Raw genomic sequence first — 22,745 nt, 5'->3', positions numbered from 1 at the left:
ATGGACACAAATGACCCAAAATAAATAATACACTCTTTAATTCTAAGTAACTCAAAAGTTACTTTTTCCAGTAACGCATTACTTTTTGGTTAAATAATCAAAATAGTAACTGAGTTACTTTGTGAATGAAGTAACTAGTAACGGTAACTAGTTACTTTTTTCCAAGTAACTAGCACAACACTGGACATGGTGAAAAATGTCTGTGAAAAATAGGGATGTAACGATTAATCGTAAGGCAGTTAAAAATCGATTCATCGGTCCAAACAAATATCTGACGTAAATACAGGGCAATGACGTTTTTTTTTTTTTTTAAAGTCCAATCGTTAAGGCACAAAATACATTTTCAGTTGCACTTTTAAAAATAAAAAGAACTATTATGCAGTTTTGCATTGTTTTTTTAATAGAACCAGAATTTAAATTAATAAGCTTCTTCTTCATTTGTATTATTCCTTTATTTATTTAATTCAAGATTTATTTTTAGTTAATTCGCATTGTTTTGAATAGTTTATCAAGGGATTCTTTTGACACTGAAAACTAAAAGGAAAATAGTACAGTATGTTCTAGTTTTTTTCCCCCCAAAAAAATAAAGGAATATTTTTCAATCATCATTTGTCTACAGTCTCATTTTGTAAAATAAATCGTGAGAGAATCGTATCGTGAATCGAATCGTATCGGGAGTTGAGTGAATCGTTACATCTCTAGTGAAAAATGGTTTTAGTGATTTATGTGGTGGGCTGAACGAGGCGGGGGCGGGGCGAAGCATCCTCAGATAGCGGCGGCAGCAGCAGCAGCAGCAGCGGGGGAGAGAGAACCGAGTCTGGGCGGAGAAACCACCGCTGGACGGAGTTTCCCACATGCCGTGTGCTGCTGGAGTTCTTTACATCATTACAGGATACCAGAAAAGTTCCAACCAACTTCTCTCTATTGTTTGGAGCGCTCACAGTTAATCGGATTGTCTACGGACTATAAACGCAGCCCGCCTCTGGAATAGGGGGTACAAGCTTCTACCTTCGGTATGAACTGAACACATGATTCTCCTACACTTCTCTTGACACTTGTTCTCGCTGTTCATTTCTTTTTTTTTTTTTTTATATGAATATACGTGAAGTTTTAAGCCCTAGTGTTACAGGGAAAGTCGTTTTGACGGCTTTACTGGGAACTTTTGGTTGTGCTGCATTGTTTTCAAAGGCCACAGTCGGTGCGTACCGTACACACTGTTGTCATGACAATGCTAGGGAGACCCAGCGCGAGGCACGTTGAGAGACACAAAAGACAACAGCGTTTAAAGCTCACCATGATTTAAGAGTTTCTATTAAAAAAACCACACCGTAGAAAGTCCTCAACACACACCTTTGGGCCAGTGTTCATTTTGATTTAGTTTCAGTCATAGTATTTTGACTAAAATGCAATTTGTTTTAGTGAAATTCTTTGTCAAGAAAAGTATAGTTTTAGGCAACTAATTTCAATTAAAAGTTGCTACGCCTAATTGATAAAAAATAATTGCTGAATGCTTAATATATCAATGAATTGAACATCATTTACTCCAAAAAGACAGAAAAAAAAAAAAAACTTGGATTAGCCTCTTTGAAAGATTGTTTTCATCTCCACCAAAACATTCAGTTTGTAGAAATCTTTTTGCATTGCATTATGGGATGTGGAGTCACAGAGACGGATGCATAGAATCACTGAAAATACTGGGAATAAAAAAAAAAGTTTTAGTCCATTAAATTGTTGCTACGCCTGATATTTTATTATTTGATAAAAAAAAAATAATAATTAGTGAATGCTTAATAGATCAATTAATTGAACATCATTTACTCCAAAAAGAAAGAAAAAAAAAAGTTGAAAAATGGTGTTAAGCAAATCAGATTTGTATTTTTATTATAATTTCATTGTTATTATATTTTTCTAGAACTTTGCTGAAAAATGTGCATTTTTCTCGGAATAGAACTTTAATCTGATTGGATTTTGTCCCATTTAAATATTATAGTTTATATTTTTATTAGTTGATGACAGTATCATTATATCGTGTTATAGTTTATTGTGTATTTACGTGTATTGTAAAAAAATAAAATTGTCAGTCTTGTTAATGTCACTTTAAAAAATTATTTTGAAAAGTTTAAGCCAAGAAAATAAACATTGGTTTTGGGCAAAACTTTTATTGAGACGAACACTCTGCTTCAACCACTTTTAGTCACATTCGTTTCGAGTGAGGTAGAGAAATGTTGCCTTATTTTTACTACAGCGCGAATAAAGGAAACATTGGATATTCAAATCTATTCTCTATATCAGGCATAGTCAACTGGCGGCCCGGGGGCCACATGCAGCCTAATTTTTTGCGGCCGCCAAAGTGAACGTACAAAATGACAGAAAAATACACATTACAAAAGCAAAAATACATAAAAAAAAAATACAAAGAATTACAACATTTCAGGAAAAAACAGTAAAAGACAAGAGAAAAACACCAAAAATAGTCCAAAAACAAACAAAACTACAACAAAAATGAACAAAACGACAACAGTAATACACTAAATTACTTAGAAAACTATACAAAATTACAGAAAATGACAACAAAAGTACACAAAAAGACAAGGAAAACATGAAAAATAACTCTGCAAACCCATAGTACTAACAAACAAGTAAAACGACAAAACAGAAATACACAAAAAATACTCCAAAAAACACATTTTACAGGAAAAATACACAAAAAGATGACAGAAATGCACAAAATGCCTCACAACTAGCAAGATAACAACAAACATACACAGAATGACAGAAAAACACACAAAATTACTATAAAAACTCATTGTTCTTTCCTGTATTAACGCTCAGATCGCTCTTTAGTCTAAATGCTGACATGAATGTTGATCATGTGACCCTCTGATCAAACATATACATATTTGTGACTCCGTTGTGATGAAAGTTGCCTACCTCTGCTTTATATTGTCCAGTTTCTCAATTAAAATGTTTTCAATTAAATATTGTTGACATAATTTAACCTGCGTAATTGTTGTAAACTATTATATTTTAGAGGATTTGCTTTATTCACATGCATGTCACATCATTAGCTTATAAAAATAGCTTCCCTGCAGTCGTACTGATTTGTCATTATTCTTAATAGACACCGTGGCAATTAAAAGAAAATCTTTTTTATGTGCTTGAGTGACTCACGGGACTTCTTTAGCATTTTGTTACCGTGGTAATGGGGACCGTTCACTGTCCTTTTCAAAGTAATTGGTAGCTATATGTATATACTGGCACATACCATTTTCAAAGTAAAAAAAGTGATAATATTATGAATATGATAATTGCTGAATAAATTACATTCTAAAGAATTTCTGCTCTTACTGATAAACCATAACCGACTGCTGCTACTTTTATTATCTCACTGGAAGCTACGTCTGTTTTCATAGCTATATGAATGCATTAAGTGACATTACTCGTATATTACATGTATATTTTAATTCCTCCAGTTGTCAACAATTGGGATGGTTTATAGTATAGCACTGTAGTTACTATATTTACTTAATTAATGCAAATGTATTATTCTAAGTCGAGTGAACAAGTATGTATGTACAAGTAAGTCTTAATAGTGGTGCTAAAATAAGGGAAAAAAACATTTACTTGATAATGATAGATTATTTTCTATGAATGCCCTTAGTTATTACAGAGTACCCTTAAAGCAGCACTAATATTTTGCATATAGAACTCTATAACAAACCCATAAATAATATATTTTCATTTAATTTTCCCTGTCAAGACTGGGTTGACATGCTCTTTTAATTAGAAAGAAGAGAAACCTAGAGGATGTCAGGAGGATATATGAATACTAGGTGTGTCCTGTGTTTATATGAGACAGATTGTGCCCCCGTTGGTCAGGAAAGGGATGCTTTTAGTCGGCACTTTGCTGTTTTACAGCCAACACAGATGTGGAAATGACCTGCTTCCACTATAGAGAGTGAGCAACACGATTGTCTTTAGGGGAAAAGGAAAGAGATATGAGTGTGTGTGAGTTTGGATGAGACATGATAACAGTTGTACAGGAGACACAAAGCTGTGTCACTTTATTGTATGCATATGTGAATATGTGATAGCAAAACAATCAGCGTCACTTAGAGCTGGGAGACATAGACCAAACTTCATGTCTCATTATTTTTTCTCAAAATGCCAATATATACGATATAAATCTTGATTTATTTAACTCAATAAAGTCTGACCAGAAAGACAATTCTAGGTTAAATTTGTCGATGCTAAATCCTGGTTTTAATCAGAATTAAAATGGGTTAAAAGTGACCAAAAATGGTGGAAAGGGTGGTAAAATAGGATTTTAAGAACCACACAAATTAGTTAAAAGTTGCAGTAACCAAAAACAGACAGAAAATGTGGTAAAAAGGGTAATGTACTTTAAAAAGAAAGAACAATTAGTTTAAACTGGCAAATAATGGGCAAGATAATTAGTGAATATGGTTAAAAGAGTTTAAAAGTGCCGAAAATGTCCTGAAAGTGGAAAAAATGTGCAGAAAAAGCATTGAAAATTGATGGAGAAGTGGCAGAAATGGGAGTAATGTAGCAAAAATGCACTAAAAGGAACAAAAATATGGCAAGAACAAGTGATAAAAACAGGTTAAAATATGGCAAGTTTGATGTAGTTGCAGAAAAAGGGTAAAAATAATAAAAAACGGGCTAAAATTGGTCAGATAATTATCTTAGTTTCTTGAAGGCATCTGGAGACCCCCTCCCAGTGTGTCGCCACCCCAAATTGGGTCCCGACCCCAAGGTTGGGAACTCCTGCTCTAAAGGACAGCATGTGTGAGTGAGTTCTGTAGTGTGGCTTGTTTAGGGAAAGGTCTGGGTTAGCTGAGCTTTTTATGATGTTCATGAGAAGTAGTGAAAGCAGGTACAAATAGAGAACTGAATATATCTTGAATCTCAAGAGAGAAGGTACCGTAATCCTTTCTATAAGATAAATCAGTCATTTACTACATCTATCACTCCTGTATTGTGGGTGGGTCAGGGAGCAACCAAATTATGAAAATACCAAATAAGTATTTATCAGCTTGTCTGACCAGTTCATTCTTATTTATCATAAAGCAGTGGTTCCCAAACTTTTCACAGTCCCGTACCCCTTCAGACAATTAACCTAAAGCCATGTACCCTCTACTGCTACACACTTAAAAAAGCATAATAATGTAATGCCATAAACAATGTAGCCCTACAGTGAATTTTACCTATCCTGTTGAGGTATTATAATAATAATAATAATAACTAGAATATTTGCATTTCCTGAAGAAAATACTGATGAGGATGCAGACACTGGCCCGTGTCACACTGCATTACCTTATCATTGGCATTAGCTAGCATTAGCATTATCTAGCATTAGCATTAGCCTAGCAATAGCAATAACCTAGCAATAACATTAACATAGCATTAGCATTAGCCTACCATTAATATTGACCTAGTATTAGCTTTAACCTAGCATTATCATTAGCCTAGCAATAGCATTATCCTAGCATTAACATTTACTTAGTATTAGCTTTAACCCAACATTATCATTAGCCTAGCAATAGTATTAACCTAGCATTAGCATTAGTTAGCAATAGCAATAACCGTTTTTTTAAATTCCACTTTATATATTGGTAATTGGTAATTAATCTTATATTTCGCACCAATACACCAAGACAAATTCCTCGTATATGTAAATGTACTTAGCAACAAAAAAACAATTCTAATTCTGATTCCTAGCATTAGCCTAGCATTAGCATTAGCATTAACTGCTCTATTTATATTGTAGTTTCCATTGTTGTCAGTGTTTTACACTTTTATTCATGTACCCCCATGACAATTTGCATACCCACTTTGGTAACTTAGGTCATCAAGGATAATGTGCAGAATCATGTTGTCTTGTTGATTATTTTTCATATATTGAAGGAAGTTCATCCTCACTTCCTGTGTGTTTACGCATGCTGTAGCCCTTTCCCCCGTGTCTGGTTTGTAGCTGCAGGGCAAACATGCGTAAACATAGACACTCTCTTACATCAATGCACATACACACACACACACACACACGCACAAACTCATTTACACACTCATGGGTCAACATGAACAAACATCAAAGTTACATCTGGTTCTTATGCATGTTTGATGACACAGGCAGGATTAGTATGCATGACTAGTTGGATAAGAGGAGAGGGAGAAACAGAGGCATATATATGTATATATACATATATGGGATCATCACACAAAGAACACTGCAGGAATGTGTTGGATTGTCACTTAGCTTCATGTGCATCTTTTTATAGTTTTTTTTTTTTTATAATTTGTTAAACTTCTGCAGCTGCTCCAAACAGAAAGACCATTATCAGAAAAACGTTCACAACACTGTTTGCTCATTGTACAGTTGTTTCTTGTTGCAGCTGTTAGCTGTGTTAGCTGGCTGTTTTTAGCTGTTAGCAGCTGCACTCTCGCTGGTTTTTGATAATCTTGTCTTTGTCCAAATTATGGGAAACAGTTTTCTATTCAGGCTCATTGAATCACGTCTACATTTTCTCAAGATTTTGTCATTAAATAGCGACCCACTTTTTTTTAAATTTTTTTTTTTTTTTTAGAATTCGACTAACGACATTGAGTTTTCAAAACTAATCTTTTTTAAGACATAAATATATATATATATTTCTGTGCCTGTGACTGTCAAAAGAAAAGTTTCTTTCAAAATAAAAGACAAGTCCAACATGAGGGATATTAAGTATTCATTTATGTTTGACCAGCTGGTTGAGGTTTCATTTATTTAGACAAAGTTTTTCAGGACATTTTTTATCTCCTGACATGTTTCAACTGTCAACTGCCAGTCTTCCTCAGAGGATTCTGCTGATCGCCTTTGAAGTTTCACTAGTTCCAGCAAGATTCATTTTGTTTCGTTTTTTAATAGTCTGTTGAGTTGAGGTTTTGTTTATTCAGACAAGGTTTTTCAGGACATTTTTATCTCCTGACATGCATCGACTGTCAACTGCCAGTCTTCATCAGAGGTGTTCTGCTGATCGCCTTTGATGTTTTACTTGACTTCCATGTAATAGTGATTAGTATGTGAAACTCGCATACTAATCCAAGCAGGCAGCAGTTGACAGTCAAAGCATTTCAGGAGATAAACATTTCTATTCATATTTTGATAAGCGTCGCATTGAGATGTCTTTGTTGTAAATTGCGCTATACAAATAAAGTTGAATTGAATTGAATTGAAAAACCTTGTCTGAATAAACAAAACCTCAACTTAACATACTATACAAAAGACAAAATTAATCTCGCTGCAACTTTTATCAGCTGTCCACGACCCACCCAGTACAGGTCTGTGACCCAGTTTTGGGTCCCGACCCACCAGTTGAGAATCGCTCGTTTAAATTTTTGGTTAGCACACTGTAAAATTTTTTTTTTTTTTATTCCTGCAAAATAATTTTCTGTATAACTTTTTTGTCTGTGCCAACTTTATACACCAGCGTCACAGATGTTACATTTTTTATTTTGCCGTCATTAAGGGAATAAATATAATTTTTTTTATGCATTATCGTTCACAGGAGCTACTGCTAGCATCTACTCGTCAGCTTGTGATGTATTCCCTCTATGAACACTTTGACCGTTTATCTCACCGACACATGGAAAGAGGCAATTACACACAGACACTAACACTTAGAGATGATTCTAAATCTCTGCCTGTCACTACGTACTCACATACAGGGGCCTCGAGCTGGGCTGGAAACTTTCATTTGTAATGAAAACTCTTGATCTGAAACACAACCTGGTATTAGAGTTCATGGTGCTAAAAGTGTTCACTCAGTAATTTAGAAGAATATTGAGTTTTATTAGGTAAAAGATTAGTACCTGAAATGCTCCTTGGTATAATATAGGACAGGGGTGTCAAACTCTTTTTAGTTCAGGGGCCAAAAACGGACCAGTTTGAGCTTAACAGGGCCACAGATTTCAGCTAATTCAACATGTCCCATAGTTTGCACTTCTACTTAGAAATTATATATAAATCATGTGATTATTTCAAATTTAAGTGTAGGATCTTCACTTAAATTTCTCTGATTTTGGGAATTTTGGGATATTTTGTGGAATAATTTGAGGAAAATTTGCCAGAGAGTTTTTTCAACAGTTGAGATTAAAAATTGCTGCCATCATGTGATATAGGAACTGGAAACATGAGCTTTGCAAATATTGTATATTTTAATTGAATGTTTGTACCGTATTTTTCGGACTATAAGGCACACTTAAAATCCTTTAATTTTCTCAAAAATCGACAGTGCGCCCTATAATCAGGTGCGCCTTATGTATGAAATTAATGTGTCAAACTGTTTTAGTACAACTTTGGTAAACTATGAAGCTGCACTGCTTGATGGATTTTTGGCACCTTAGGGCTACCGTAGTCAGGCACCTCATGGAGTGATATGTACCTGTACTGTGCGTCAACATACTGTAAGTGAGTGTAATGTTCTGTATTTTATGTGTTAAACCTGAACAATGTTGAGAGTTATTGTTAATGAGTTGAATAAAGTTTGACTTATCTGACTATTTTGTTTCGCTTAATGCGTCTTAATAATAATAATAATAATAATAATAATAATAATAATAATAATAATAATAATAATAATAATAACAAACTGGTGCGCCTTATAATCCGGTGCGCCTTATAGTCCGAAAAATACGGTATATATCTATAACTGAATTAGTTGGTAAATAATTGGTAACAAAATGTTTCATGTTTTTTCTGTCATTTGATGTCTAAAGCAGGGACGGGCAACTCTATCTTAGCGACGGCCACAAAATTGTGATTGTGTCTGATCCAAGGGCCACGTCATCAACATTCATGTCAGCATTAACACAGTGGGGGGAAAGGGTTTTATCTTTTTTTGTGTGTTGGTCTTTGTGGTTTTGATATTTTGTCAGTTTTTAGCCATTTTGTGTGTTTTTGTTATTTTTTGTGTTGTCACTTTGTGTATTTTTCTGTCATTTTCTGCATATTGTTGTCGATGTGTGCATTTTTGGGGTCAATTTCTGTTGTTTTTGCTGTTGTTTCCTGTATATTTCTGTAATTTTGTGTAATTTTGGAGCTATTCTGTAACATGTTGTTTTTGTTTGTGTGTTTTTTGTAGTTGTGTTGTTTATGTGGTTGCTGTTATTTTTGGATTTTTTTTGTGTACTTTGTGCATTTTGCTGCCGATTTTTGTATTTTGGGAGTTATTTTGTGTATTATTGTGGGCTGAATTACAATTTAGAGGGGTTTTGCTTTGTTGGCATGCACAAAATGAGACTGAGGGCCACCAGTTGCCTATGTCTGGTCTTAAGGGCCTTGAGTTTGACGTGTGTGTGATACAGGGGAGTATTGGAGTTTATATGTGTACACATTGAGGTAGGTCCATGGGAAAACTACAAAGCAGTGTTTCAGATTTCTGTGGTAATTCTCAGGAAATAAACTCACATCCCAAATAGACGTTCAAGCATCTGGATGCATCAGTGCGTCTCTTCTGTCTTCTTTTACAGCATGTTTCCTTTCTCATGCAGCTGTTGTGCCTAATTATGAACATGTGGGCTTGGGAGCAAGGGGGGCGGGACCAACCCCTGCACAACTTACCCAGGTCCTTCAAATCTGCTTAATTAGATCAGCTTGATTAATGATAATTGATCCATGCTGAGTAAAGGACAGGATTAGCTAGGAATGCTATTTACTATTTCTTCACATCAAGGTAGGTCACCATCACCAAGCTTCTTTTTTTAAACCTTTGTCTCATTGAGTCCTGGAAGCAGTTAGCTTTAAGGGACTTGCTCAAAGTCCAACAGTGGATTCAAACTGGCAACCCTCATGTTACTAGCCTGCTGCCTTTAGCGTTAGGCAACCACTGCCCTCCAAAAAGTGTTTTTTGGGGGGGGCTCTATTTTTTTTTTTTCTTCTTTATTTTTTAAACATGTTACATTGGTTTGTGATTTAAAATCAATAGCAGTACACATGTTTTTAATTTTGTTAATTGTATTTAGCTTTGAAAAATACTCTTCATAAATACACACTTGGCTATAGTATCACTACTGTTAAATGTAGGCAGTCATACTCTCATTCAGTATTAAGTCACATATTCATTATTCACTAGAGTGGTGTTTATCCTTTTATGTTAAATAAATAAAAGTTGGGTTTTATTCAGATCCAAAGTCAGTTTTGGCTATGTAACAACAGTGGTCAACAAACATAACTTCATTACAAACTCCCTTTTTTCTCTTTTAACAATTATTAACTGAATATAATGTACAACAGAAATTGGCAAATAGTGGTCCGGGGGCCTCATGCGGCCCTCGGTCTAATTTAATGCAGCCCCCAAAGTAAATGTACAAAATGACAGAAAAATACACAATACGTTAAAAAAAACAAAGAATTACAACATTGCAGGAAAATACAGTAAAAGACAAGATACAAACACAGAAAATACTCCCAAAAGACACAAAATGACAACAGTTAAACACAAAATTACTCCAAAACTATATAAATTTACAGAAAATGACAAAAAAAAGTACACAAAGAGACAAAAAAAACATGAAAAATGACTCCGCAAACCCATAGTACCTGCAAACAAGCAAAATGACAACAGAAATACACAAACAATACTGCAAAAAAGAGGAAAATGACACACACACGAATACACAACATGACTCCAAAATACATTTATTTTACAGGAAAAATACACAAAATGACTACAGAAATTCACAAAATTCCTCACAACAAGCCAGACAACAACAAAGAAAGAGAGAAAAACACAAAATTACTATAAAAACTTTGTTCTTTCCTGTATTAATGCTCAGATCGCTCATTATTCTAAATGCTGACATGATAGTTGATCATGTGACCCTCTGATCAAACAAACACATTATTTTTGGCCCGCTGTGATAAAAGTTGCCTACCTCTGATGTACAGTCTTACATTAGACCTCAGCAATAAGCCCATTTCTGTAAAAAAAAAAAAAGAAAACAGCACATTTTGTGTCAGCTAAAATTCACCATTTGTCGTAACACTGACCTCTGTTTATTTGCAGACACGTTTTTCTAATTTGTAAAAAAAAAAAGTCAAAAAAAAAAGAGGTCTATATGAGATACGGACAGGAAATGCTCGGACCACATTTTCTCTTGCTTTGGGAAAACAGCAGAAAAGCTCTGCTTCTATAATAAATCACACACCATGTGGAGAACTTTGAAACGTGACACCTTTAGATCTTCAGAGGCAGAGATGCTGACTGATACATAGAAACACAAAACTAAAGTGTACAGCCAGGATGATTTAAAAGCTTGTAAAAATGACGTGCTAATCGATTATCTCAAAGTTAGCACCACACCTGTTATGTAACGTTTGGTGTCCTCTTAGCACTGACAGGGTGTGTGTTGTGTCCTTAGGTTGAAGATATAGCAGGGACACGTTGGAAGAGGACGAATACGACTGAACCCAACCTGAGGAGCTGCTGGAATGGAACAAGTCATAGAGTAAGTTGCTTTCTTCTTTCTTCTGTAAGTCGCCTGGTTAACGTGTTTTATTGTGTTTACCAAATGAGCATCCTGCCTCTATTTTGGGGCTTCCTGGAACTGTTGCTGCCCATGTACAGCTGTGTGAATGACATTGAGAACAAACATGTATTATACCGTACATACAGTTATCGTTTGAAACAACCCGTCTCTCACTGATTGCGGAGAGCGTTTTAAAGATGAGATTTTACAATTTGCAGATAGATTTCAGTGTCCGCGTAGGGCTGGAAAATTCCATTATGCTGCACGGAATTCACTATGTTAAACTTAAGTCAAATCTGGAGTAAAATGAGAAAAACATGTTCTGAGCTTCTGTTGTTGGGTGTTGACAAGGTACTGGAAGGTTTATAACTGAGGCTACAGCTATCGTAGCCGCCCGAGCAATAAAGCAAACAATAGATTTGTAAAAAATGTAAACCAGTGGTTCCCAAACTTTGCAGAGTTCCGTACCCCTTCAGACATTTAACCTGAACCCATGATGTACCCCCTACTCCTGTCCTGTACACTTAAAGGCAGGGTAGCATGATTTTGAATGTAGCCTCCCTGATGGCTCCGCCTTTACCCCCCTCGCCCCTCCCCTCTGTGCTCCGTCTCATTCACATGCATGAGACAGAGAGACGTGATTGGTTAAAAAAAACGGTTGTTTTTTTTCCATTGGTCGAAGTTATTACAGGTTTACAGCTGCTACAGATGATGGATTTTCTTCGTTCCTTTTTCAGAGCACATTAGATCTAAATTTCTGTCAGGACATAAATACAATTTCAACCAAACTCGCCTACCATAGCTTTAAAAACACAGTAATGTAATACATTATACAATGTAGCCCAACAGTGAAATATGTCTCTGAATTTGACCTTTCCTGTTGAGGAATAATATTAAAACATTTATAATAATTTGTAAGGACACAATAAAACATCTTATTTGCAATGTTTGGCTGAATTTGAGAGTGTCACGATGTGGCGTTCACAAGAGTCCATTTAATTCAAAGGTAACCTGGGTGCAACACATGAGGTGTCTAATCAGTCACAACTCAAAGGCTGCGTCCGAATATTCCCTCCTATCTCCTTTCCTATCCACTGTTCCTTCACCTCCGGAAGTGTTTAAGTGGTGGCCATGACAAAGAGCGTCCAAGTTCTCTTTAAGCTCAGGAAAAGAGGCTCAATGCCTCCTTTATAACCTCCTTTAGCCTAGGAAACACTGATACATCGACACGCACACTCGAGCACTGACAAGTAACGGACATCATGTAAGTTACCAATGCAATAATACGCCTTAAACAACTTTAAATAAATGATCTAAAACCCGTACTGACATAAAACAGACACTCTGTGGTTCTAGAAATGTTTTATTCAACATATTTCATATTAGTGAGTGGAAGGTGAGTGTGAGCAACCATTCTCAATGTGACGTTCTTTTAGTTTCACTTTAGTTCCTCGTAGCCTGGTATCCTCTTTCCTTTACATTCAAACCTTGTGATTTTTTAGATTATATCAGTGGAAAGTGTTATAAATGTGTTTTTATTCCATTTTGGAAAATTTGTAGTTATTTCACCACAGCAGACGTCACTAACCGTCGGATTATTACGTCACCTTGTGGAAGTGCGTCTGATTGTCAAAGCAAATGTGATCATCTTTTCCTAACTCCTCTCCTAACACCTTTCCTTAACCCTGTGACGTCATCCACGGGGGTCATGGAAAAGTGGATAAGAAAGGAGATAGGAGGGAATATTCGGACGCAGCCCAGAGCCTTGTAGATTTGTTTCTCTCTCAACACTTGAGTCTTCCAGAGGCCAATGTGTCATTTGTGGCAATGCATGGAGGCTCCTGACTGCTGCTCTACTTCTATTCTAGTTACCAATGTTGTCCCACTGTTTTTCATTGTTTTTCATCACAGCAACAGAAGAAGAACCAACCTAAAGTATCAAAAGTTTGGGACCATTGTTCCATGTTTTGTACAGTCACTGTGTATTATGGCACTTCAAATATGTGTATATTATATACATTATATTAAGAATTGCTTTTTTTTCATGTTTTTTTTATACTGGCATAGGAGCAGCAACTTATAAATAAGAAACTGAATGTACGTAGTTGTTAAAAGCCTTTTCTGTATAACTGAGTTGGTCTTATCACCAGAGTACTTCTACTGCTATGTATCATCAAAATGTAATATAAACTCCTAGTCTTACTCATAGAGGCATGTGCAGTGGTGTGAACCTTATCATTTTTTGTTGAACTACTGTGTGTCTGAGTGTCTCTGCAGCTCTCAGATAAAAATGATTGTTTACCAGTGAAAATGGTTCTCCTTCTGCCTGAATTTTGCTACACAAAGCAGCCAAACTATGAAAAACTATCATTTCTTTCACCTTCTATCGCACAATGTTCTTTCTTTCTGTCAGTGCAGCTGCAGCTGGGAAGAGTGTGATAAGAGTCATGGAAGTTGTATCTTTTTCGCTCAGCACATTCTGCTGATCCCTGAAAGAGGATTTTGTGTGTGTGTGTGCGTGCGTGCGTGTGTGTGTGTGGTTTTTTTTCTTCTTCTTGGCTATACTTTAGTTACGTATAATATAGGGATACTCAATTATAATCACAATTATGTTTTGTAATTTGACAGTTTGATTTGTACTTGAAATGCAGTTAGTTACCATTTACTTGTTTTTGCAAGTGTAAACATTTTTTCTTGTGTGTGTGCCAGGCTAGATATCATAAATTGTAGAAGTTTGTTTTATATAGCAAATAAAACGTGTAATAAAAAATATACAAAAAAAAATATGTATATATATACTGTATATATATATATCCTGTATGTATGTTTTTTGTTTTCGTTGAGTGTAATAATTGAAATTGTAATCGAATTTCGATTATTGCACAGAAATCCGTGTACCTTTGTTCTTTGATTATTCCGTTTTAAAACCAAATCAAAACAACAAATAAACATTGTGGTTATTTTGTTTTACTGACTTAAAACCAAAACAGAAATACAGAAAAATCAAAAACCACATAAGCATCAATTATCTATTTTAAAATGAAATGTTGTTCTGTTTTTGAGATATTTGGATATTTACGGGAAACTATGACGAGAGCTTCATGTTTTAATCTCACCACACAGAGGGGACCCACAGACGGGGGCGGACATTTACTTCTGGACCAAAAAGGATGGATTAGTGTCACATTACTGATGAAATGTTGAATTGAAATGTTATTAATACATGAATCAATCAAAACAAAAAATGGATGTTACGTAAAACATGCACATGATATGTAATTAAAAGAACCACAGGTAGTGTAATGAATCTACTGGTGCTCCTTGTTTCTTGTGATCAACTTCATCGTGTGTTGACGGCTGTCGCTAGCCGTATTAAACGTGCAAAATAAACATTTTTAATGCCCTCAAAAAAGCTGTATTTTTTTTTTTTTTGCAAAAATGTCAAATCGCAGAACTTTTAACATCTATTGTTCCTCACAGTCGATAGTCAGTCACCAGTTTATCTGGATACTATTTGGACCGTAACACCATAAAACAAAACTACAAACAGGAGCAGAAAATGACTGAATGAATCCTAAACAGTCCTATTGTGTGAGGAGATCTGGTCCAGGACCTGTGGAGGGAAACCAGGTGCAGTGGACTTCAGCTCTCACTCTAATTTCCCCGTAAATTTACAAATATCTCACAAACGGAACAAGTTTTTTAAAAAAAGAAGCAGAAAAATGCAGCTTATCTGCTTTTTAACGTTTCTGTTTTTCTGTTTCGATTTGAAGTCAGTAAAACAAAATAACCACACTGTTTATTTGTAATTTTGAGTTGGTTTTCAAAGGGAAAAACCAAAGAACAAAGGGTACACTGATTGCACAGCCTTAGGATAAGATATAATGTGTGTTTGTGAGCCCTATGACGCATACGTCTGTGCTATGTGGATACATTTCCCAACTCTTTGGCTTGGAGCATATTCTTCTCTCAGCAGGTTGTATTATTCATACCTGTGAGTGTGAATATACAGAGAAAGGAATGCTACTCCTCTCACTGCACCTCAAACTGTCAAGAGAAGCTTTTCATCATATTACAGCACATGTTGGTGCCGTCCTTTCCTGTAGCTCTGTTTGAATCTGCCCCTTTTGTTCCATCACCTGTTGCTCTCCTGCTAACGTAACTAGCCTGATCCTAGCGCGTGGTGGTGACGTCAGCGACCTGCTGCTGCTCTGTGCCAAACTATCAAGTGACGTAGACATGCTGACTTGTACAACTTGGCTCTCCTCCTCCTCTCTGGGTTATGACTCAGAGGTGAGTCATAAGGACATAGGGAAAGGGACTAAAAATGCAGTGCATGTGTGTGTGCACACACAATGCAGTAGATATACACACATCCTGTTGTTAGATTCCTAGTGCGTATGTAGGCCCACTTAGGAAATGTGCGTGGGTGTGTTTTGGTTGTAGATCCATCAAGTTTCTTGTTTAGTTTGAGGTACTCACACCTGCATGCAGGCACTTTGTTCTTTATATAGATATATATTTAAAGATAAGACATGTATAATTCAACCATTTTCAATCCTCTCACTACTTAGAGAAGTGGCTCTCAAACTTTTTTTGCTCAAGTGCCCATTTTTCTCTTATTTCTGAATCCAAGTACCCCCTTTTTTGATCAACAACATTTTGCTAAGAAAATTATTTACTATTTAAAAACAACTATGGAGCATAATAATGGAATGAAGGAGTGATAAAACGCATTTTGAAGAATTTAATTTAGTAATGAAATGATCGTGACCCCCATTTCATATATATATATATATATATATATATATATATATATGCACATTTTTTATTTCCCATGTAAAGTGTCTTTGAGTGTCCAAAAAGCGCTATAAAAATTGTATGTATTATTATAATTATTATTATTAAGAACTTCTGGTGACCCCAAAGGCATTTCTTTTTCTAGAATTATTATTTTTTATCCTATTTGAGCTCAGATATTTGTTTGTTTTTACTGTATTTTAATTGATCTAGATTCATATTTCATTAATTCACAAAGTGAAAACATAGAAATACAGTTGTTTAAGATTGTGTGTTGTTTTAATAATAATAATAAAAATTGAAAAATTTCAAAAATCTATTTCAATTTTTCTGAAATTTCACGACCTCAATGATGAAAAACACTGATATGTTTTTTTATCATTTCCGGTCACCTCACACTTGGGGTGGTACCAAGACAGACACTTTAATTGTTAATTTTTCTCTTTCTCTCTCTCTCTCTCTCTCTCGCTCAAGTACCCCCTGTAGTGCCATCGCATACCCCCAGGGGTACACGTACCCCTATTTGAGAAACCCAAACTTAGAGTACTGTTACTGGTACACATTCTACTATGACTTGTCTGATCTTAATCTGTATTCTTCCCTAGTATCTACTCTATTTTCCTTACATTGATCATTCTTATTATAATATTTATGCATATATATATATATCGTTCTGGCTCTCTTTAGTTTTCTATTCTTTTTCTATTAATTATTGTGGGTGTAATAATCGTGATATTTCACCACACAATTATCGTATCGATCCAAAAAATGTCCACATCAATTTTTTTAATGGAAAAAAATAAATAAAACGTTTAACTGTGCTAACATACGCATATCATGTAAATGCCATATTTTTTGTAATTTGACACTTTGATAAACATACCACTTTTTGAATAGTTTACTTGTTAGTTACCATTTACTTTTTCCTCGCAAGTTAAATGTTTTTTTTTAATATAAATTATATTTCTTACCATTTTGTACTTGTGAAGGTGAAATTTGTAATTATTGATATCTCGATATATATCGTATTATATCGTCTGATTCGTATCATGTCGTCTGATTCATGGCAATGCACACCCCTATTAAATATATTATTTATATTTTCATCTCACATTGATGACATATTGTTACCATTATTCATTATTATTTATGTTCCTCTATCCCTTCACATGAACACACGCACGCAATATTGTTTATAGTAACCTGTCACTGTATCGTAGAGTATTATTGTTTCTGTCTGTGTATTTTTCAAAAAAATAAATAAAGGGAAAAAAGTTGCATCAAAAGAAGTAGATAATCATAATCAAAAACATGACAATGTAAATATATATGACATAATCGAAGAACAAGACAAAACAAACTAACGTAACCTCATAAAAACAAGTTTGAATTTTAGTTTTTAATGAGATTTTGTTCTTCATTTGTTTTTTTTTTTATGTTTATTCTTTCCACAATTTATATCCTGTGACAAGAGAAAGTCTGAACAGATTAGCGTCCACACAACCAAAACAAATGAAACAAATAGCTGTGTACACACACACACACACTCACACATACACGCACGCACACTTTTAATGAACATTTATAATAGAGTTTGTCATTTTCCAGGAAAGGCTCAAAAGCGATACTTGATTAGCAATTTTTTGACACTCTGTGGATTGCAATTACTGTTGGGTAGACGCAGCGTGATAAGGCTGAAAAGAATAATAATGAAGAATAATAATAATGAGGACACAATACACACGCATTCTATTTCAGTTCAGATCAATGGATGCATTTATCCAACAGAGGGCGACACATCCCTGAGTATTTACTATAAGAAGCTGATTTACCAGAGTAAAACATTAATAAACCTGTCCCATTTCATCACTAAATATATGAAAATAGTGTTTTTTTCCCCCTCAGTTTTAAATGATGCTCTAAATGTCAAATAATGGTGTCTAATTAAATGAGCTAATAATAGCTGTTTCATTTGAATGCTCCACAACATTTCCTACGCACAAGTCTGATCACCCAGGAGAAGCAAACCACTTGGATCTAGCATTTACGCACTTAGTTCTTGTGGGAAACGTACTACCCATTTATTCTATTTATGTATTATTTGTTTGACAGGGACATAGTTTTTGACATAGTTACAGCAAAAGATGCAACTGATGTGATGCACACAGAGTATAGCTAATGCTAATTCTCAACTCCTGTCCCTGGTTGAGTTTTTCCCTAGATACAAAATGTATAAAAGCACAATCTTAAACACATTAACTTATTTAATAATAATGCAGACGTAAACAACTTCTATCACAGCGGTGCCACAAAAAAATGTTTGATCGCTGTGAGGCATTTTGTGCATTTCTTTAGTCCTTTTGTGTATTTATACTGTAAAACATATGTTTTTTCGAGTCATTTTGTGTTTTTTCGAGTGATTTTTGTGTATTTCTGTTGTCGTTTTGCTTGTTTATTAATACTGTGGGTTTACAGTACAGTTTTTCTTGTCTTTTTGTGCAGTTTTGTTGTTGTTTTTGATAATTTTGTATATTTTTCCGAGTACTTTTATAACTTTATAACACTACAGAGTATGTACACGTCTTTGTACATCCAACCTTCAAACACATACTCATTTGGCCATAATTGACAACTCTACTTAGTCTCCTCCCACTATGAATACATACTTCCGACGGGCACTGTATTAGTATATATAAAACAGACTTCTAAGGGGACCCCCCCGTCTTGGGTACTCAGTCCCCGAGCCTTTACCCCCCAAGTCTGACGACGCCCATGCACATGATAAATGAAATGCTTAAAAGAATCTACGCCTCATGGCAAATGAATGTGTCAGGTTTAGCAATGGATTCATCAATGCTCACTGAATAGCATAGTTGGCCATTAAATTTGAATTGGTTATTGACCATTAAATAATTTTAATTGGTTCGTTAATCAGTTTCCAACACCAACCCTGCCTCATGCACAACAAGCTAGACAAACATCTGTAACTTTTGCTGTTGTTTTGTTGTTTATCGGTTAAGGCAAACCTTTGTAGCATTAATCTGTCAGACATACATATTTTTGATTGTGTTGTTTCTGTGGTTACCACCCTAGGAGCGCTTAATTTAACGCATGCAATCATGCACGCATGCCACTGTGAAAATAACGACAGCGGCTCAAGCCCAATTTCTCAAAACAATGACAGTAATTAGTGACGCCGGGGGCAATTCATCCTTAAGTAAAGCACTGCATTATGGGTGTAAAAATAAAAATGAAAAAAAATTGTGGTCAGTGTGACATCATAAACACCACAATACATAAGAAGAAATAAACATAAAACAATAGATACATTTAAAAAAAAAAAGACAGAAACATGTAAGATTTACTGTTATTTACCAGACACAGAATAGTAGTATTAATTTATCTACATTATATCTTGCTGACTTGTGTGATAGTGATTTAAAAACAACCAAAGGCGTGACAAAGATGGAGCGATTCCTCTTCAGACTTGGACATCCTGCGGACCGAGCCTTGGTGCTCCACTTCTCACAGGATGAAACAATGAGCCTTGTTGCCATGGAAACGGGGAAGTCATCTTCAAATCTCGCATACTGAGATATAACAAGGGGTTGCCACATTTACAAGTACAGATTGAAACTTTTCAGAAAGCATTCGGTGCTAACACCTACGTCGGTTTTTCTAATTAGCGCCGTAGTTGTCATTTTGGCTGATAATGGTTTCTAGCTGTCATTTCTCCAGTTCGACCTACCAAACATTTAATAAAAGATATGTTGTATATCATAAGTTTCTTTTGAAGTTGAACACTCGTACGTCATTGGGAAGTGTTGTTTTTACCGTTCCCTGGTGTTTGTTCCTCTCTGATCCCTCTTTGACCTGCTGTACAAGACATAGCGTAGCAAACACAGTCGCATACTCACTGGAGCATGTCACAAACCAGCTAATTCCAGAGGCAGCTGGTGCCAAAGTTTAGAGCCGGGTGTCCTTTATCTTGCCAGGATATTAGCAACAAAATCCTACACTACACAGTTTAATAGGAAGGAAAATGTAGCCCTTTGATGTAAAGCTTCTCTTTGTTGTTTTCTCAATGTTTACATGTTCGCTGTAGACATTTGGTATGAATCTGCTATGAATTTGCATGTCACAGACTTTGGCACAACACCAACTTTGGTGAAGGAAGCCAAAGCTACCGTAAAAACAGGCCAAGCAAAGTCTAAACGCCCAGATCTGAGGAAGCCTCGATGCCTAACAGTTACCGTAGACTCACGGTAGGCGAAGCAGCAGTGTTCCTGGGTTTAATTAGCTTCTATAGCATGTCCCGTGTCCCAGGGGCTGGCAGTGTTGTGCCAAAATCTCTGACCTCGGCGGTAGAGAAGAAGAGTGCTACAGTATGTCAACTGCGTAAACCTCTTCGTAGCTATAAAGTGGCTATTTACTCCCCCTTAAACATGACGCTCCGGTGGGTGAAGTAAATTCGGACTGGAGAAGAATTACAAACGTGTTTAAGGGGGAGTAGATGTCCGTTAAGAAGCGGCAGGGATTGGAACTGTCGCCATCTGCCGTCACAGATTTTTTCAGGTCACAGATTTTGGCACAACACTGGCACTTGGCTGCCACTTGGCTCGATTTCGGTTCTTGGTGACGTCATCGACTAGTCAACGTCGACTCGACTAGTATGCACATAAAGTCGGCCTTTAAAATTATGAAGTCGTTCAACCCCTACCGCCTATATTATCAAAACACTACATTTTCCCTGCCATGAAAAATCCTTAAAAACTTGAGAAAAATAATGTAATTGGACCTCAGGATTATTTATAATAATAATAATAAATCAGATTTATATAGGTCGGGGGCATGCCCGACACCCACTGACTGCAGCTACACATCCAATTTTTTATATTTAAAAAAAATAAAAGAAAAACTATTTCAAATATGGGCAACGGGCCAAAACTAATTGCAGTTGGCCCGCGGGCCCAAATTGGACCATGCACTAGAGAAACTACCGATAGAAAAGCTTTTTCGTGATATACATTCTTGCCACAAGTGAAACTTTTTCTCAGCCAAAGTGGAGGCGGGGACGTGTGCTAGAATTGTCACACGTAAACATACACAGACACACATGCAGGGCCTCTTTGGTGAGTCCCCCACTGATGAATAACCAGGATGCTGGCGCTCATCCTTTGTCTGACAGAGAACGTGTGAGAGTCGGCGGCTCATCTTTCCACGAGGATATCAAGTATTCCTCTGGAGTGCTCCAACATGACAGCGTTCATTTAGTCGTGAATAACTTAACCGCAGTCAGTGGCTCCTGTGAATGTTCCTGTTAAGCTGGAAAAGGCATCAGAGTGCTGCCGCAGTAATTACAGAAGAACTGCTGGGCAAGAAGGTGCAATGAGGTGTCGACAGACGAGCACTGCGTCAATATTTTCTACCACCTTCTTTGTGTTTTAACTCATTACTAAGTTCACACACTCATGGTGTAGCTGAGCCTGTTACACCATGTTTAAAACTAAAAACATTTTTTATTAATTCATATTTAGCACAAAACAATACATTTTTATTTTATTCTATTTTTATTTACATTGTCTGCAAATGTTTCAGTTTATTTGTTTCAGTCTAACAAAATCTTTAAACGTAAATCCCAATTTACAGGAAATATATTGTGACATTTTCTTTTTGAAAATAAACAGTTTGTCACTTGTTTTTATTTCTTTATCAACATTATTCCATAATTTAACCCTGAGAACACAGACATCTTTGTTTTAGTTCCAACCTTGCCTTTGGTAAAATAAATATTTAACAATTGATCCCTTAGTTGAGGTTGTATTTGCTGGTCCCTTCTGGAAGAGCAGTTATTTTTGCTTTGAACATTATCTGCCAATCATTGGCCCATGCCAATATATAAATCGGGCCCATTCCTCCATACATGACACGAGGGGGACCCCGGGGGCCCCATTTTTCAAATGACTACTCCTCTGTTAGTTCTCGTTAAATCAGAATGCAGTTTGGTATGAATACTCCATGAATGAATATGATGAGACGCTTGGAGCCCTTTTTTTAAAAATGGGGCCCAGGGGCCCACTCTCAATTTCCGGTCATTTCCAAATTTATGGGAACATAGTCATGTGATATATCGTTTCAAAGGTAATTCAACGTAGATTACGATTATGCCTCGCACAATTTCATTAAGGGCCTGGGGGCCAACCCCCATTTTTTTTTTGGCAATTTCCATTAAAGTCATTTTCTCATTTATTTGTGAGTCAAATATTGCGACAGTTGGTGATACCGAATCATGGACACACACCAATATATGAATGAGGCCCATTACTCCGCATGTGCCACGGGGGCACCAGGGGGCCCCATTTTTCAACTGACTACTCCTCTGTTAATGCTCATTAAATCAGGCTGTAATTTGTCATGGA

At 35.9% G+C, this 22,745-nt stretch overlaps 1 protein-coding gene across 1 annotated transcript in view; it reads left to right on the top strand.

Annotated features, from left to right (window-relative positions):
* The first annotated feature begins 817 nt into the window (after nucleotides 1–817).
* The window catches only part of ankfn1b (ankyrin repeat and fibronectin type III domain containing 1b), a 150,388-nt gene continuing 128,460 nt past the window's right edge, over nucleotides 818–22,745 (top strand). Inside the window, exons 1-2 of the mRNA XM_028477121.1 lie at nucleotides 818–1,013; nucleotides 11,419–11,505. Coding sequence (XP_028332922.1) covers nucleotides 11,489–11,505 — 17 coding nt within the window. The 5' untranslated portion in view covers nucleotides 818–1,013; nucleotides 11,419–11,488. The remainder of the gene's footprint in view (nucleotides 1,014–11,418; nucleotides 11,506–22,745) is intronic.

The sequence above is a fragment of the Gouania willdenowi genome, chromosome 19, assembly GCF_900634775.1.
Source record: "Gouania willdenowi chromosome 19, fGouWil2.1, whole genome shotgun sequence".
Lineage (NCBI taxonomy): Eukaryota > Metazoa > Chordata > Actinopteri > Blenniiformes > Gobiesocidae > Gouania > Gouania willdenowi.
Note: the sequence above shows the minus strand (reverse complement) of the source record. Positions and strands in the feature narration are given on the sequence as shown.